The sequence below is a fragment of the Hevea brasiliensis genome, chromosome 2 (assembly GCF_030052815.1).
Source record: "Hevea brasiliensis isolate MT/VB/25A 57/8 chromosome 2, ASM3005281v1, whole genome shotgun sequence".
NCBI lineage: Eukaryota > Viridiplantae > Streptophyta > Magnoliopsida > Malpighiales > Euphorbiaceae > Hevea > Hevea brasiliensis.
Genome location: NC_079494.1, coordinates 12,093,478 through 12,111,200, shown reverse-complemented (window position 1 = coordinate 12,111,200; position 17,723 = coordinate 12,093,478). Strand labels below are relative to the sequence as shown.

The 17,723-nt window shown below is 37.4% G+C and overlaps 1 protein-coding gene across 1 annotated transcript; it reads right to left on the bottom strand.

The window, feature by feature from the left end:
- Positions 1-14,062: 14,062 nt before the first annotated feature.
- Positions 14,063-15,871, bottom strand: LOC110662205 (uncharacterized). Its single transcript, XM_058143059.1, has 2 exons — positions 15,634-15,871; positions 14,063-15,519 (listed from the first exon to the last, which is right to left on the bottom strand). The coding sequence occupies exons 1-2, from the start codon at positions 15,869-15,871 to the stop codon at positions 14,063-14,065; spliced, it is 1,695 nt and encodes a 564-aa protein (XP_057999042.1).
- Positions 15,872-17,723: the final 1,852 nt, after the last annotated feature.

Sequence of the window (17,723 nt, the reverse complement as noted above, 5' to 3'; positions counted from 1 at the left end):
CAATAAGTTAAGACATAGGCAAACAACTTTCATGAAGGAACCTACCCCAAATTATGGCCAGAACCCATTCAACCAAATGACTCAAGTCACTGTTCATGCACTGTAGATATGGTAAAATTCTGCAGACTGCATATCCGGACAGCCTGGGTTTTTGAGCCATATCTGGAGCTACAAAACTCCAAATGGAGTGATTCAAAAAAGGAAATTCAACTAGACAAAATAAGGAACAACTTTCATGTTTTACATTTCTTCAAATTCCAACAGTAACAGTGTCCAATGGAACAGTGAAGTTAGGGCACCAAAACTGAAATTTTCTGCTAGTGTGGGTTACACTTTGAAATTGCAAAAACACTTAATGCCAACTAGTTTTAAACACCAAATGTGGTATGTTGAGAGTGCCAAAGTTGATGTACACATTTTTATGCTAAAAGTCAACATTTTTGTTGACCAATGATGAATAGTAACACCCAAAAAGTTGAAATTCACAAATTGACAAATTTAAAAGTTTCAAATGCCCTAGTATACCTAACAAGATTGGTTTGGATAGTTTGGCATGCCAATAGGGTTCGATTAGCGATCGCATATGGCAAAAATGCCATTTTGTGATTTCATGGCTTTTAGCCATTCGACTTTGTATTGAGACTTGGCTTTGTGCACGATATTATTTACACTTGTTAGTCTGCTGCACACCGGAGATGCATATGTGACCGATGGTGTGACGGCCCGAGGTACTAGGTACCCAGCGCGGTTACCCGTTATCGATCCGATCGTCTAGTGTAGGTTACTTGGGGCAACCAAATGAATAAAAGTGAACAAAGTTAATGAATTAATGAATATACCAAGATCAAACAAAGAAAGCATACACATTGTATACACATTTATTTTCTTGCTATTTTCTTCTATTATATTATTGCACCACTAAGCATTATTGCTTAGCGCGTTGCTTTTGCCACGCGTAGGTACTGGAGATCCCGATCGTGAGCCCAGTAGACCACAGACTGGGTGAGTCCAACTGACAGTTCTGCTCAGTGTCCGTGTCACCTCACTACCTGCAGTGCATCGGTAGGGCACTAGGTGTCATTTTGTCATTTTGATATTTTGTAGCAGATTTGTATTTTCTCATATGTATTTGAACTCATGTAATATATTTTGATGTTTATGTAAATAATGAAAGTTATGACTATGAATGCAAGATTTGAGCATGTATTTATTGCTTGTATATGAGAAAAGGTTGTTGAAACCTGAAACTGAAAAATTGTTGAAATCTTGATATTGAGTTTTGTGATGACATTGAAGTTGACGCCTTTTTAATGTGACGACGCTCGGGAGGCCCATCACTGCAGTGAACTTTGGCCGCGTACAGATATCATCCTTAGAAGGGATTTTCTTTCGCCTCCCGAGTTGAATTGGGAAGCATCCTGAGTACCAATTGAGCTACTATTGGTACTCAGGATGCTTCCCAACCGAGTTTAAAGGCCGTCTGGTTGTGGGTTCGAATCCTGGGGGAGGCGAAAGAAAATCCCTTCGGCAAGGATGATATCTGAAAGTTCACTGCACCAGTGATGGGCCACAATGACAATGGGTAAGGTACCCTCGAAAATCACCATATTTAAATCCGATTAATATTATCAAAATTTGAACCCATTCCAAACCCGATTAAAATTTATTTTCAACTATCCGAACCTATCTCAAACCCGATTATTATTATCCAAAAAAAATTCAAATTCGTTTAATTTTTTATATTTTAATTAATATTTTACATAAAAAAATTATTTTGATTAATAATTTATATTTTAAAAATTTAATAATTTCATAAAATATTTAAATTTTATTTTATATAAAATAAAATGCATAAAAATTTATAAATATTATTATAAAAAATATATATTTTGTATTTAATTAAATGTTTATATAAACATGTTTATAAATATTATTATAAAAAATATATATTTTGTATTTAATTAAATGTTTATATAAACATGTTCGGGTAATGGATACTCAATATGTAAAACTCGAACTCATCACTGATATTATTTTTCAAACCCGAACCCGTCTAAAACCTGATTATATAATACTCAAACCCATCATATTAAGGTTCGGTCGGTTCAAATGCCGCAATAACCCGACCATTTGTCATACCTACTAATTTTATCCACTTATACAAATATAAATAAAGGAATGAAAGCTAAATAAGAGAGATGATAAAGAAAAAAAATTATATTGTACCCATAGAATGAGGGGGCGAGCAAAAGAAATTAAAAAAATCTCATCTAATTTTAGATTATGTGATAGAAAATTGTTAGATTTGCTTGAATTTAATTTTCAAATAACCACTACCAATCAAATTTTAATTTATAAATTAAAAAGTTTAAATAATTAATTTTTAATTGAAGTTTTGTATTTATTTAATTATAACCGAGTAATTTAATGTTCCAAATTAAATTATAATATATTATAGGGATGAAAATTTTAAAATTCCAATTACAAATTGGGCATTTGGGCTCGTAAAATTTATTTAATGACTTTTAAATTAAATTAATTTCACTATATAAGGCCAGTTAAATATTGTCGTATATGTGATAAATGGCTAATTAAAGTATGTCATGTCCCTTATTAAAAAGAGAACAAGTTGATCAATAAAATAGTGACACTTGTCAAATGGTAATTGGGGCATTTTTTCCCAAATTCACTGTAAATAGAGATGCCCTGCTCTTCAAAGAGAGGATAAAAGAAGATCAAAAGATCAAGTTTCAATAGTTTGATGGCAAAGGCAACTCGACGCAACATGTAGCTCACTTTGTAGAAACTTGCAACAATGCAGTACTGAAGGGGATCTCATGGTCATGCAATTTGTCCGATAGCTAAAAGGAAATGCCTTTGATTGGTATATTGACTTGGAACCTGGCACCATTGACTATTGGGAACAATTCGAAGATGAGTTTCTCAATCGTTTCCTATAGCGCTGGCCGAATTGCTAGCATGATTGAACTCACAAGCACTCATCAATGGGCATAAGAACTTGTGATTGACTACATCCATAGGTGGAGAAACCTAAGCCTCAATTGTAAGGATCGCCTCTCAAAAGTATCTGCTTTGGATATGTGTATTCAAGGCATGAATTGGGAATTGTGATACATTCTTCAAGGTGTCAAGCCTAAATCCTTCGAAGAATTGGCTACTCGTGCTTATAACATGAAACTTAGTACTGCTGCAGGGAGTCAAGCTCTTCCAATCCAAGAACTCAAGAAAGCTAAGGAGAAATATGAGTTTCATAAAGAGAGCAAGGCTCCTACAAAAATTGAAGGGATACAATCTATGCCTATAAGTACGGCACAATTCAAGTTCTTCGCTAATGTATCTATTGGTTAGCCATCCTGTTTTCATCTCGAAAGACAAAATCATAGAATTGCATGAGAAAGGAGAGGTAGTCTTTGATGAGGAAGCTATAACATCCAATATGGTTACCATTGGAGGAATCAGTGCACATGCTAGATCACATTTCATTATGTTGAATTTTGGATCTTTAGAACCAATCCGAGTCATAAAGTAAATTATTGGTTCAAACCTCATCCTAACCTTTAAATGCTCCATTTCAAACTAACAACCAAAAGCATGCTAAGGGCATCAAGGTATTTGAGTAGTAGTACTTAGGAATAGAAATAGTTGGAGTAGTTAATTCGATTGACGGATTTGAGTAGTACATAGAATAACACATATGATGAGATTGAATTGTATTTGAATTTTATATATTGGGTATTTGTTATTTAAATTTATTTATATAAATAATTAATTAAATATAAAATATATATTTTTATAATAAAATTATTAGTTTTTAAAATATAAATTATTATAAAAAAACATTTTATTTAAATTATTAATTAAATAATATAAAATTAAATTAATTCAAATATTTTTAAATAATAATAAAAAATTTTACATCAGTATGGATAATCGCAATTGTATATCAGGTCCAAATCAAAAGAACACAATAACGAACCATTGACTTGACTAACGACTTGTGAAAATTTTCCAGGAAATGACACTTCCAAATCCGGTCCAAGTATCAAGAAACCACACAAAATTTTCCATGACGCTTTGCTTTTTGAATCTTTTCTTTTGATTTCTTTTTATGAATTTATTTTTGTATTACCTTCCAAAGATATATTAGGTCTCCTCATTTATCAAAGCCATAATGGTCAAGTTTACACTTCCAACAACCAACTTTGTTAGTCTTTAATCTAACCAACTATAGATAGACCTTTACGTATTAATTAGAGTATCTAAGCTACTCTATATAATTGTAACTTATTAGAGGGGCACGGAGCCAGAAAACTTTTTAGGGGCCAATAATAAGTAAAAATAATATAAAATATTAAATTATAAAAATTATAATAAAATTTTTATAACAAATATAAATATTATAATAATATAATTTAATTTGATTGGTATATAATTTCATAATATAAATTATAAACTTAAAAGTTAAAAATGAATATAAATGCCAAATAAGTGGGCTATACGTTGTAATAGCATAAGATTAAAAAATGATAATCATTAAACTTAATAGAATCATAAAACCTAAGAAATTAATAAAATAAATAATTAAATATATCAATTAAAATAAATATATATTTAATTTGATATATCTAAAATAAATAGTTAATGATATAAAAGTTGTCCCATGTCAAAATAATTATATCTGTTCATTAAATCACATAAAAAAACTGTTTATTATCAAGAATTATATCTGTTTTAAGAGATATCTATGAACAGATGTAATTATTCTATTTTAAAATATATAAGTGAATAGATATAATTTTTTCTAAAAGATACGAAGTAAATTGTTATATCTATTATAAAAGATGCAAGTGAACAGATGTGATTATTCTAATAGATAAAAAGTGAATTATTATATCTGTTCGAAGAAGTGTAAATGCTTTAAAAACAGCAGTAATTTGAAACAGAAATTCATTATCTCTTTCTCTTATATTTCTTCACTTCACTTCTACTTATAAGCAATGTTATTATTTTTTAATTTGTTTTTAGGAGAATTGCAGAATTCGATTTAGAATTTTGTTTTAATTTTATTATCCTAAAAGAATCTGCTCAAGCTACTGCTCAAACTACCCGACAACAACACAATGAGAGAATATAATTTTCTTAAGAAGAGTGACTACATGATCAAGCCTATGGCTATTTTTATTGTTATTTTTCTAAAAGTCCAACTATCAAGAAAAGCACATAAAATTTTCTACGAAGCTTTGCTTTTTGAATCTTTTCTTTTGATTTCTTTTTATGAATTTATTTTTGTTTTACTTTTCAAAGATATATTATGTCTCCTGATTTATCAAAGCTTTAATGGTCAAGTTTACACTTCTAACAACCAACTTTGTTAAGAGTCTTTAACCTGCCCACTAGAGATAGGCCATGAGGTATTAATCATAGTACTCTAATTTAAACCTACTATAAATAATTATAGTTTATTAGAGTGGCGTGAGTCAGAAAAATTTTGTAGGGCCAGAAAATCTTTGTAGGGGCCAATAATAAGTAAAAATAATATAAAATATTATAATAAAATTTTTATAACAAATATAAATATTATAATAATATAATTTAATTTGATTGATATATAATTTCATAATATAAATTATAGACTCAAAAGTTAAAAATAAATACAAATACCAAATAACTGGACTATGCCTTGTAATAGCATAAGATTAAAGAATGACAATCATTAAAATTAGTAGAATTGTAACACCCCAAAATTTTAAATTTTATGAGCATTTTTGATATTTTAATTTTATTTAAATTTTAGAAATTTTTTTGAGATTTTTCGGATTTTAAAAATCGGGTTCGATTTTTCGAAAATATAAACTTTGATGATTTTTAAAAATTTATTTAAAGACCACGTGGTAAAACTAAAAATATATTTGGAGTCTACGTATTTTTCTGAGTTTTCTGAAATTTTTTTCGAAATTTTTGGATCTCGTTTTCGGTCTCGAGGCAGAGTAAAAATTTAAAATTTTATATCTTGAATCGGACCGGCCGAATCGAACCGGAACGAATCGGACCGGTCGAATCGGACCGGCCTTTTCCTTTTTCTTCTTTCCTTCCCCGCGCGCGTCGACCTCTCTTTCTTCTCTCTCTCTTTTTTCTCTCCTCCTGCCCCTGCCGCCGGCCAGCCACCTCCCCTGCCACGCCAGCCGACCGGCGCCGCCTCCCAGCCTCCCCAGGCAGCCGGCCGTCGCCCCAAACGGCAGGAAAACGCGCGCGAACTCCCTCACTCGCGCGCGCGGCGTTTCGGCTTCCCCGGCCAAAATCCGGCCGATCCGGCCACCAATTGGACTGGGTCTTGTGTCTAAAATCATCTACTCGGCGAGAGCTTTCCATAGACACCAAGAACGCCGAAATCCATTGAGCGGTTTGTCCAATTTTTGCTCGGGAAGTTTTTAGCCCATTTCGACTTTTGGGCTAGATTTCTCGAAAACCGTGAATCCCACGAGAAAACCAGAGTACCAGAGCGCTCCTCACGTCGAGAGCTTCGCGGGGATATAAATTTCAAAATTTTCCTACACCATTTTTCGGTGGGTCCCACGGAACTTCGCAGTGTTTTTCCGAGCATTAAATGAGCTTAGAAAATTCTGAAAAATTTATGTACTAACCCCCGTGTTATGGGCTTCGTGTAGGTATTCTCAATTCGCGGAAATTCGACAGTTGACCGGGTCTGCAAATTTCGGGCGAATGGACCGTTACGTAAAAGTCTCCGAATTGGACCAAGGTTTTGGCTGCCCCCCCATTGTCAGACGTCCCGAGCGCGTTCCAGAAGTCGGAATCAGCAAAGGTAAACCCGAACCTTGCTTTTTCATAATTTTCTAGTGCCTAAATAGGATTAAAAATCCATAAAATATTCATGGTAGCTTAGAAAATTATGATTCTTTTTGCAATAGCCTAGTAATATTGCTAAGGACCGCGGGGCAAAGTTTCAGAATTTTTAGAGCTTATTTAGGCAGTTTTTGCAAAAATGGTTAATTATAGGGACTGAATTGAAATTTTACATGTTGTGATGGATGATTGATTTGGTAGGCCCAGGAGGGGCTGTGTGATGTGATTGAGTTGTGGACATATGGATTGTGAATATAGAAGTGTGTTTTGAGCCCTTTTGCAGGTTGGGTAGGTCCTAGGTATAGGGGAGACTCTGCTGGATTTTCAGCACGACTTAGGACGTATTTGGTCTTTTCTTGATTGTATTGAGTCATTTATATTAAAAATTTTAATGTAATTGTCAGGTGAGCCGGGACAGCCTTCTTCCTCCGTCCAACCGCCATAGTGACCGTTGTCAAGTCTGTGAGTAGAATATTAATTTTAACTGTAATTTCGATATTATTATATGTTCAAGCATGCCCATGCATCACTTATATGCATATATTTATGTAGTTAAACTCTAGGCACGATTTATGTTGCATTGATAACTGTTAAAGTGCCATGGATGTTGTTGTGGTAATTTGGAGCAGTGTGCGTGCGTTGGCGTGCGTGTGATGTGGTGTGGACTATGGATAGGACGGGTAGTCACGGCTTGAGTTCTTCGCTGGGACCCGATCCTTCGAGGGGTAGTCACGGCTTGAGTTCTTCGCTGGGACCCTCGATTTGATTTATTAAGCGAAAGTCCGGCTTGAGTTCTTCAGGCACCAAAGTTGGATTTAAGAGAGCTGTATAGGGGATCAGCTCCCATATATTATGATTGATGCTACAGGGTGCGTGAGTGCTCCAAATTACCTTTTTGCTGTTATGATGTGAAAATATTGTTGCTGTTGCATTTCACTCCACAGGTTGCATTAGTTCTAGATAGTTATAGAGATTATGGTTAAAATTGATATTTTACTCTCTGAGTCGAACGCTCACTCCTGTTCAATATTTTTCCAGGCCACAGGAGGATATTTTTGAGGTTAACCTGCTTCCTTTCCTCGCAGGTTGTTTATCAATATTTGTGTAATTTTATTTACTCCTAGAATTTCCGCATGTGTTAGAAATGTTTTTTTGATTTGGGACTGTAAACTAAATTATTATTGTGGACCTGTAAAATTATTATATGCATGTTTGATGGACTGGATGAGGGGGCTGAGCTCCCATTTATCATTATGATGATATGAGTATGTGGAGGGTGAGCTGAGCTCCCCAATGGATTGTTTATTGTGTTTACAGGTCGGGTGAGTTAAAAACTCCCCGTTGGTAGGTCCATTTTATGGCTGGACTCTGTCTGGTTGGTTTCTTGAAATTGGGCCCAAATGGGCCTTAGAGTTGGGTAAATGAATAGTTAAGGCTTACTACAGGCCTCGGGGGCTTTAGGCTGGCCCAGGTCCTAGTGCCGGTCCGGCCCATAGGTTGGGTCGTGACAAATGTGGTATCAGAGCTTAGGCTCTAGATTCTTAGGGAATGTTGTCTAAAGTGTTGGGAAGAGTCTACTAGGAGTCACATGCGGAAAAATAGGGTCCACGTTCGTCTTGCATTGTCCACTTTGCTTCTAGTTTCTGCTTCATATATTGTGTGTAAATATGAGTCTATAGAGCTATGTAATGTGCAGTTTTGAATTTTGTGGGCTAATGCTGCTGAATTTCAGGAAAATGCGTAGAAGCGGTGAGAGCGCCACTTGCACTGTAACTGGATGTGCTGACGAGGTGTCAGCATAGGTTCAGGCGCCTGCCCCGAGGAGGCGGGGTAGGAGGCCTAGAGCGCTCAAGTAGAAGAGCGGTGCCACGGCTCGAGAATAGTCTTTCATGGCACAGGGTCCCATGGACCCCATGGCAGCTACTCTAGCTGGGTTGCAGAGAACTATCGATATGATGGCACAGTATATGGTCCACCCTTCACAACAGCAGCAGTCCACCGCATCAAGAGGAGAACCTTACAAACAGATCATCAATTTTAAGAAGTTGGTGCCTGGTACTTATGATGTGTCAGACGATGCATATCGGTTTTTGGATTCTATGACGAGAGGAGCAGTCTGATTGGTGATAGAAGACTGATAGAGTGTATGCAGCATGTCATGGGACCTATGCCTAGACAATGGATGAATGACTACATATTACCTCGGATGGAGGGTTTGTCGTGGACTCAGTTTGTGGAACTGTTCATCAATCAGTTTGTGCCAGAAAGCTTCAGAGATCAAAAACAGTGGGCCTTTGAGGCCTTAAGACAGAATGGCAGGTCTGTAGATGAATATGCTACAGAATTTCTGGAATTGAGCAGATATGCCCCTACAGCAGTAGCTACAGAAACTATGAAGGTGAAGAGATTCCTAAAGGGGCTTGACAGGAGGTATGCAAACCTGGCCATGATGTCTGATCAGTCATTTGATGTGGTAGTTGATCGAGCCAGACAGATAGAGATTAGCTATGCTGTGGATGACAGCGGAAGAGCAAAGAAAAACAGAGCAGAGGGTTCTTCAGGTGTTCCCTAAATGGGTACTCCAGACAGTGGTGGCCAGAGTAATTACGGAGGAAAAAGTAGGAACAAGAAGAGTGGTTTTAGACACAAACCTCGAGGGTTCAGACCTGGATACGGATCCAGCAGTGGTCACAGTTCAGGGTATAGTAGTTCTGGGTCTGGTTCAGGATCTTCTTTGGCACCTTGTGCACAGTGTGGAAGAGGACATTCAGGACCTTGTTTGATGGGTTCAGGAGTATGCTTCAGGTGTGGCCAACCAGGTCACTTTGCTAGGGAATGCCCTGTGTTCAGTGAGCCACAGATGGGGTCACAGGGTTCTGTTGCAAATGTTCCTCGCCAGTTGTATCCGGCTACTTCCAACATGGCAGGCAGTCAGTTCAGTGGCCAACAGGGCCGAGGACAAGGGGGACGTGGATTTGGAGGCAGATCATGAGGTAGAAGTCAGTATCAGGGTTCTGCCACTCAGGGTAGGGGTCAAGCTCGGGTTTTCACCCTGACCCACCAGGATGCTCAAGCTTCAAATGCAGTTGTGGCAGGTATTCTTCTGGTCTGTTCTTATAAGGCTCGTGTTTTGATAGATCCGGGTGCTACGCACTCATTTGTCTCCCCTGTGTTTGCCATGAGGTTGGGTAGAAACCCTACAACTTTAGAGTGCCCTTTGTCAGTAGCTACCCCACTTAGCGACAACATAGATGTAGATATGATTTTTCCGGGTAGCCCAGTAGTAGTGGATGGAAAGATCCTCCCAGCAGACTTGGTTCCTTTACCAGTAATGGATTTCAATGTAATCTTGGGGATGGATTGGTTGGCAACTCATTATGCCACTTTAGACTGCAGGAACAAAAAGGTGTATTTCCACATACCTGGTGTGGAAGAGTTTAGCTTTGATGGTGACAGGAGCGTGGCTCCATATAATTTGGTGTCAGCAATTAGTGCTAGAAAAATGTTGAGGCGTGGATGCCAAGGGTATTTGGCATTGGTGAGAGATACATCTGTAGAAGGTGTCAGCATGGAAAATGTTCCTGTTGTCAGAGAATTTATGGATGTCTTCCCTGAAGAGCTTCCAGGGTTGCCACCAGAAAGGGGAATAGAGTTCTGCATTGATGTTGTTCCGGGTACAAACCCCATATCAATGCCACCTTACAGGATGGCCCCAGCAGAATTGAAAGAGTTAAAAGAGCAACTACAGGAGCTGTTGGACAAAGGTTTCATACGTCCGAGCACTTCACCCTGGGGTGCTCCTGTTCTATTTGTGAGAAAGAAAGATGGGTCATTGAGGTTGTGCATTGACTATAGACAGCTGAACAAGGTGACTGTGAAGAACAAGTATCCACTTCCTCGGATCGATGACCTGTTTGATCAGCTCCAAGGGGCTAGATTCTTTTCCAAGATAGACCTGCGATCAGGCTACCATCAGTTGAGAATCAGGAATGAGGACGTGTCCAAAACGGCTTTCAGGACAAGATATGGTCATTATGAGTTCTTGGTGATGTCTTTTGGACTCACTAATGCACCAGCAGCCTTCATGGACTTGATGAACAGGGTGTTCAAGCCATTTTTGGACCGTTTTGTCATCGTATTCATAGATGACATTTTGGTATACTCTCAGACCGAGGAAGAACACGTGTGGCACTTGAGGATGGTGTTGCAGACTTTGAGGGAGCACCAGCTATATGCCAAATTTTTGAAATGTGAATTTTGGCTAGAAAGCATCTCATTCTTGGGACACGTGGTTTCAAGAGAAGGTATTCAAGTGGATCCCAAGAAAATTGAAGCTGTAACTGATTGGCTTAGGCCTACAACAGTCACTGAGGTGCGAAGTTTTCTGGGTTTAGCTAGCTACTATAGGCGTTTTGTGCAAGATTTTTCCAGGATAGCGGCTCCCCTAACTAAGTTAACTCGGAAGAATGTTCCATTCATATGGACAGATGACTGTGAGAAGAGCTTCCAGAAGCTTAAGGAGTGTCTAACCACTGCCCCTGTGTTGACACTACCTATGAGTGGTGAAGGATACACCGTGTACTGTGACGCTTCCAGAGTTGGCCTAGGGTGTGTTTTGGTGCAGAATGGAAAAGTAGTGGCTTATGCTTCAAGGCAGCTGAAGAGGCATGAGCAGAACTACCCCACCCATGATTTGGAAATGGCGGTTGTAGTCTTTGCACTGAAAATCTGGAGACACTACCTGTATGGTGAAGTGTGCGAGATATACACCGACCATAAGAGTTTGAAGTACATCTTCCAACAGAGGGACTTGAACTTGAGACAGAGGAGATGGATGGAGCTTCTGAAAGACTATGATTGCACTATCCAGTACCACCCTGGGAAGGCCAATGTAGTGGCAAATGCTTTGAGCAGGAAGTCTTCTGGCAGTTTGGTGCACATTTCAGCAGAGAAGAGACCATTGATTCAGGAGGTACATGAGTTGATGGATGAAGGTTTAATCCTAGATCTTTCAGATGAGGGGGTATTGCTGGCTCATTTTTCAGTGAGGCCAGACTTGAGAGACAGAGTTAGAGTTTCCCAGCACCGAGACCAACAATTGATGAAGATCATAGAAAGAGTACAGCAAGGTGAAGGTGGTGACTTTGGATTTGCCAATGATGGCGCCCTAGTGCAAGGTTCAAGGATATGTGTGCCCGATGTGGACAATCTTAGAAATGAAATCATGCAAGAGGCACACTGTTGTCCCAAAATAGTCCAAGAGGGGGGTGAATTGGACTTTAACAATTTTTCGGCCCTTGCTTATAGCCTAATGAAAAATTGAGGCTTCGTTCAACTATGTGCTTCTCTATAAAAAGAAAATGATATGTGCTTCAACAATGTGTTCCTAAGTTGCAATTCAATTCTCAATCAATGTTTATGGCAATATCTAACAAAGCATTCATCAACCAATTTTCTCAAGTCACTCAATATGTTCACAAATTTATCAACTCAATCTATTTAACCAACATTCAATATCATGTATATGAGGAAAAATTTAAAATTGCACAAAAGTAAAAGGTAAAGGATAGAGAGATCAAACACAAGGATTTTATAGTGGTTCGGCTTAACTAGCCTACATCCACTCTCTCAAAGAACCTTATTTGAGTCTTCTCTCCACTATTTGCTCTTTTGAATGCAAGAGACCAAAAGCCCTTTACAATTTCTCAACACCAAGCTTTTACACCAAGGTAGCTTGAAACCTTCTCAAGTGCAATCACAAGCACTAACTCTCCCAAGCTTCAATAGGTGCTTGTACAACCTCTCTTGAATGTAATTCAATGTTTCAACACTCACTCTTACACAATACAAATCAAACTATAAAGAAGAGATGAGTTGATTTGCCAATGGTAGCTCAAAATCTTTAAAGCTCTTGAATGAAAGCAATAAATGAAAAATCAATGTTGGAGTTCAAATGTAAGCTTTCATTAAGTGTAAATGAAGTGAAGAATGTGTATTTATAGTCCCAAATCATTTTAGACCATTTGAAACCCTTTTGGAACGTTATACACACTGCCCAAGACAAAATAGCCATTATTTTGTCCTTTTGTGCGAAGTTGAGCAGCTCTGATAAATTAGCAAACTAATAAAGTTTTAGGAGCAGCCAGTAAACTGGTTAGTAAACTAAAGTTTTTAGCAAACTCATTAGCAAACTAAAAAATTTGGCAAACCAGTTAGCAAACTAAGTCAACAGCTGCATGTCTCAACTTGCAATGCAAAATGATTTAGACCTTTAAAAAATATTTCAATAGTTGTGTTCAAGGTCTTGTTGTGATAAATTAATCTTATTATAAATTTTCATTTTTGAGCTCCATATGACTAAATTCTCATCCATTCTTTTTCACAAAAAGACCTAAGACTCTAACACTATGCTTTTCATACCTTTGCTTTGAGTCTTGATTTCCATAGCCTTTTTCTCATTTTGGATTTGTCGTGAAATACCTTTGAGTATCCTTTCTCTTTAGATACAACTTCAAAGGTTCTTTATGCATAAGACAAAGAATCTACACATCACTTTAAGGTTAGGTTAGATAGATTCTCTTTGAGTTTTGTTATCATCAAAATCAATGCTCATTTTGAGCTACACGAGGTCAACAATCTCCCCCTTTTTGATGATGACAAAACTCAACTGAATCAACAGTAAAAAATAAAAGTGTGTGAGAATTTATGTGAGTATGTAAATCCAAGTATAGTATACCGAAAAAGCTCCCCCTAAATATATGCACACAATATCCAAGAAATCCATTTTCTGTACATAAGCTCCCCCTGAAATTATGCTATCAAACATATTCACACTTCACAAGTATCAATCACAAGTATAAGCATATATCCAGCAACACAAGTATCATCACATATATATATCTCACAATCATCAACACACATTCACATATCATCACACTTCACAAGTATATCAACACATTTCCATAGTCTCATGTTTATCAACACATATTCACATATCCATAACCATTCTCCCCCTTTTTGTCATCAATCAAAAAGGAAACAGGAGAAAGTACCCAAAAAGAATCATGTGAGCTAAAATGTAAATGCAGTTAGGTAGACAGTAGCAAACTAAAAACCAAAAGTAGCACACAGACTAGTAAACTAAAAATGCAATCAGTAAACTAAAAATCCAGATGAGATGCTATTTAAGTCTGTTACTCCTGCGAGTGGATTTTGAAGGCACCATTTTCTTCCTAGGCAGTTTAATAACAGGGGCCGGAGGTGCTTGGTCAGCCACTTGATCATTTTTCTCGGCCTCATCATCTTCAGAAGGGGGTTGAAGAGCAGCAGCGAGGGTCTGGTACGGATTTGACACGGTTGACTTGTACCTTTTCTTACCTTTCTTTGCTGCAGGGGCAGCAGCTGCAGATAGCTGAGTTTGAGCACTAGCTTGGTGTTCTTTGAGAGAAGGTTCCTGGTGCTGTGTAGGAACAGCAGCTGGCTCAACTGGTGGTGCAGGTGGAGGTTCAACAGCTTGTTCAGATTCTAGAACCGTTTCACTTTCCTTTGGCAACTCACTTTCAGTTGCTACAACTTTTTTACCATCAAGGTCAGGAGGTACATCAGTTGTAGGACCAATCTCAGGTTCAAGAACCTGGTCACTAGCTTGCTCATCAGGGGCATCCACTACAGGTTCAAATTCTGCTTCAGCAAGTTTACCACTTTCACATGCCATATCAGCAGGAGACTCTTCAACTTTGTTGCTTTCTCCCTTATCAGCAGAAACCTGAGTACCAACCTCAACTTTAGTTGGAACTCCAAGTTCCTTGGCCTGCTGAAGAGCCAGAATCAGCTTCTTTAACTCCTCATTTTGAGTGAGCAGGTGACTCACTTTATAGTCAACCACATCCACAAATTTTCTGAGAATGTCAAGGGACTGACTTGTTGCACTAAAATGTTCATTAACAGTAGCCTTTATCCCTTGAATTTCATTCAAAACTTCACTAGCAGAACCAGAATCAACTTTAGCAGAGGAGGAACCACCCTTTTCAAATCTTGTTTTTCTCCCATCAGTTTCGGAATGTATTTCTCTAAGCACTATCAAGTCAGCCCTAGAGATTTCCTTAGTGACATTCACCTTTAGCTCTTTAAACACAGCAGTTAACAAATGTGCATAAGGCAGTTTCCCAATCCCATAGGCTTTGCACATGTTTTTGAAGATTAAGTAAGCTAAATTCAACCTAACTTTATTCACAATGTGCCACATAATACACATGTCCAAGTGACTCAGATAGCCATAACTGCCAGATTTCGGACAGAACACATAATTCACCATACTGTGAATAATTTTGATATGCTGGAGGGCTTTGGTACTGGTGGATTTCTCATTTTTGGCAGTGTTAGCAGGGAACACCTCATTTTCAAATTCAACCAGATTAAACCCTGCTACTCTAGCAACATCCTTATGTGTGGAAATTCTATTTCCATCATTGGGCAAATTTAAAGCCGTGGCTATCAGTTCAACAGAGACACTATATGTATTTGTATTTAAAATGACTTCAAATCGATCCTCATCATCAACAGTTCGCATGGTTCTATAAAATTCTTGTACAAGCCTAGGGTAGTATTCATTTGCGCATTCACAGACACCCAACCAGCCTTGAAACTCAAAAAGCTATTTAAAGTGAAAGTTTACCTGATTAAAGTTCTCCCATTTGATGAATTTGCAATCCAACAGTGCTTTATCCACTGAACCCGAAAGCTTTGCGATACCCATTTTCTTTTTAGCATTCGTCCCTTGCTTCTGTACCGTCTTTTTCTTTTCTGGCGTCGATTTTGGGGATTCGACACCCTTGGACGAGTGAGAGGACTCACTAACTGAGTTTGATTTTGGCACGTCGTGCTTTCCTTTCATTTTCTTCTGTAATGCCGCGACAGGAACATCATTGGAGGCGGACGAGGAAGATGAAGCAGCGGCAACAACAGGGGATTTTCGTTTTGTGCGAGCCATTGAGACAAAATGAAATCGGGTAATGGTATTTCGGTGAGTGAAGAGAAGAAGAAAAAAAATGAGATTTTTGGTGAGTTAGGGTATGCTTCGCCTGAAAGAAGTATCGGGTATGGTGTTTGGGGATGTCGGAAATCGAAACAGAGAGAGAGAGAGAAAGCGTGGGAGGTTTCGTGTGGCAGAGGGTTTAAGTCCTCTTGAGTCCCGCGCTTTCCATTTTCACTGTACTGTCAACTGAACCTGTTTTTCCCTTTTCTTTCCCCCTTTTTTTTTTATTATTTTATTTTGCATTTCAAACAAGTCTACCTATACCTATATGCACAAATAACCATTTTTACATGTCTGACACATTACTGAGAGTATGATATCAAATGTGGAAAGATAAATGCATTGGTGAACACGTAGAAAACTTCAAGAACAATCACCTTTTGGTTTGAAATTTGAACAGTTCATGATATAGCAAACTAATTTTAGTCACGCAATATTAGTATACAACTTAGTAAACTAATTTCATGAGTACACAAACAAGTTAGCTAATATTCTCTAAAGGTTTCTTAGCAAACCTATATCGCAGCAGATCACTCACATATTTAACAACATGAAATTATTATGAATTGAATTTCAAACAACTAGTTCACACATACCAATTTCCCTTCTAATTCTACAAAATGTTTCTTCATTAAGAGGTTTTGTAAAAATGTCAGCAAGTTGATTTTCAGAGGTAACAAACTCAATTTTGATATTCCATTTTGAACATGATCTCTAATAAAATGATGTCTGATCTCAATGTGTTTAGTTCTTGAATGTTGGACTGGATTTTTGACCAAGTTTATGGCACTTGTGTTGTCACACCTAATTGGAACAAGATTATATTTTAAATCAAAATCTTCCAATTGTTGTTTCATCCATAAGATTTGTGCAACACAACTACCAGCAGCTATATATTCTGCCTCAGCTGTAGATAAAGCTATTGAAGTTTGTTTCTTACTGTGCCAAGAAACTAGTGCAAGACCAAGGAATTGACAAGTACCTGAAGTACTCTTTCTATCCAGTCTACTTCCAGCAAAATCAGAGTCACTATAGCCAACAAGATTAAATGATTCACATTTTGGATACCATAAACCAATTGATTGTGAACCTATGAGATATCTAAAAATCCTTTTGACTGCACTTAGATGGGATTCTTTTGGACATGATTGAAATCTTGCGCACAAGCAAACACTAAAGTGTATATCTGGCCTAGATGCAGTAAGATACAAAAGAGAGCCAATCATACCTCTATAAAGCTTGGTATCTACTTCTTTACCTTTTTGATCACTGTCCATTTTAATTGTTGAACTCATAGGAGTGCCCAAGCTCTTCAAATTTTCCATCTTAAATTTCTTTAACATATCCTTGATGTACTTTGATTGATTTATGAAGATGTCATCTTTCATTTGTTTAATTTGAAGTCCAAGGAAGAATGTGAGCTCACCCATCATACTCATTTCAAATTCATTCCGCATAATCTTAGAAAATTTCTTGCAAAGAGATTCATTAGTAGCACCAAAAATTATATCATCAACATAAATTTGCACAATGAGCATATCATTATGATGCTTCTTAACAAACAGTGTTGTATCCACTTTGCCTCTTTGAAAATCATTTTGTAAAAGGAATTTACTAAGCCTTTCATACCATGCTCTAGGAGCTTGCTTTAAACCATATAAGGCTTTAGTAAGTTTATAAACATGATTTGGATGCTCATGATTTTCAAAGCCTGGAGGTTGTGCAACATACACTTCCTCATCAATATAACCATTTAAAAATGCACTCTTAACATCCATTTGATAAAGCATAAAATCCTTATAACATG

What these genes read in the sequence shown, in the direction of transcription:
- LOC110662205 (XM_058143059.1), bottom strand. Translation starts at nt 15,871, where the DNA reads ATGGCTCGCACAAAACGAAAATCCCCTGTTGTTGCCGCTGCTTCATCT. An exon ending in GAATGCTAAAAAGAAAATGG is followed by an intron (nt 15,520 to 15,633) that starts GTATCGCAAAGC and finishes TTGAGTTTCAAG; the next exon opens with GCTGGTTGGGTGTCTGTGAA.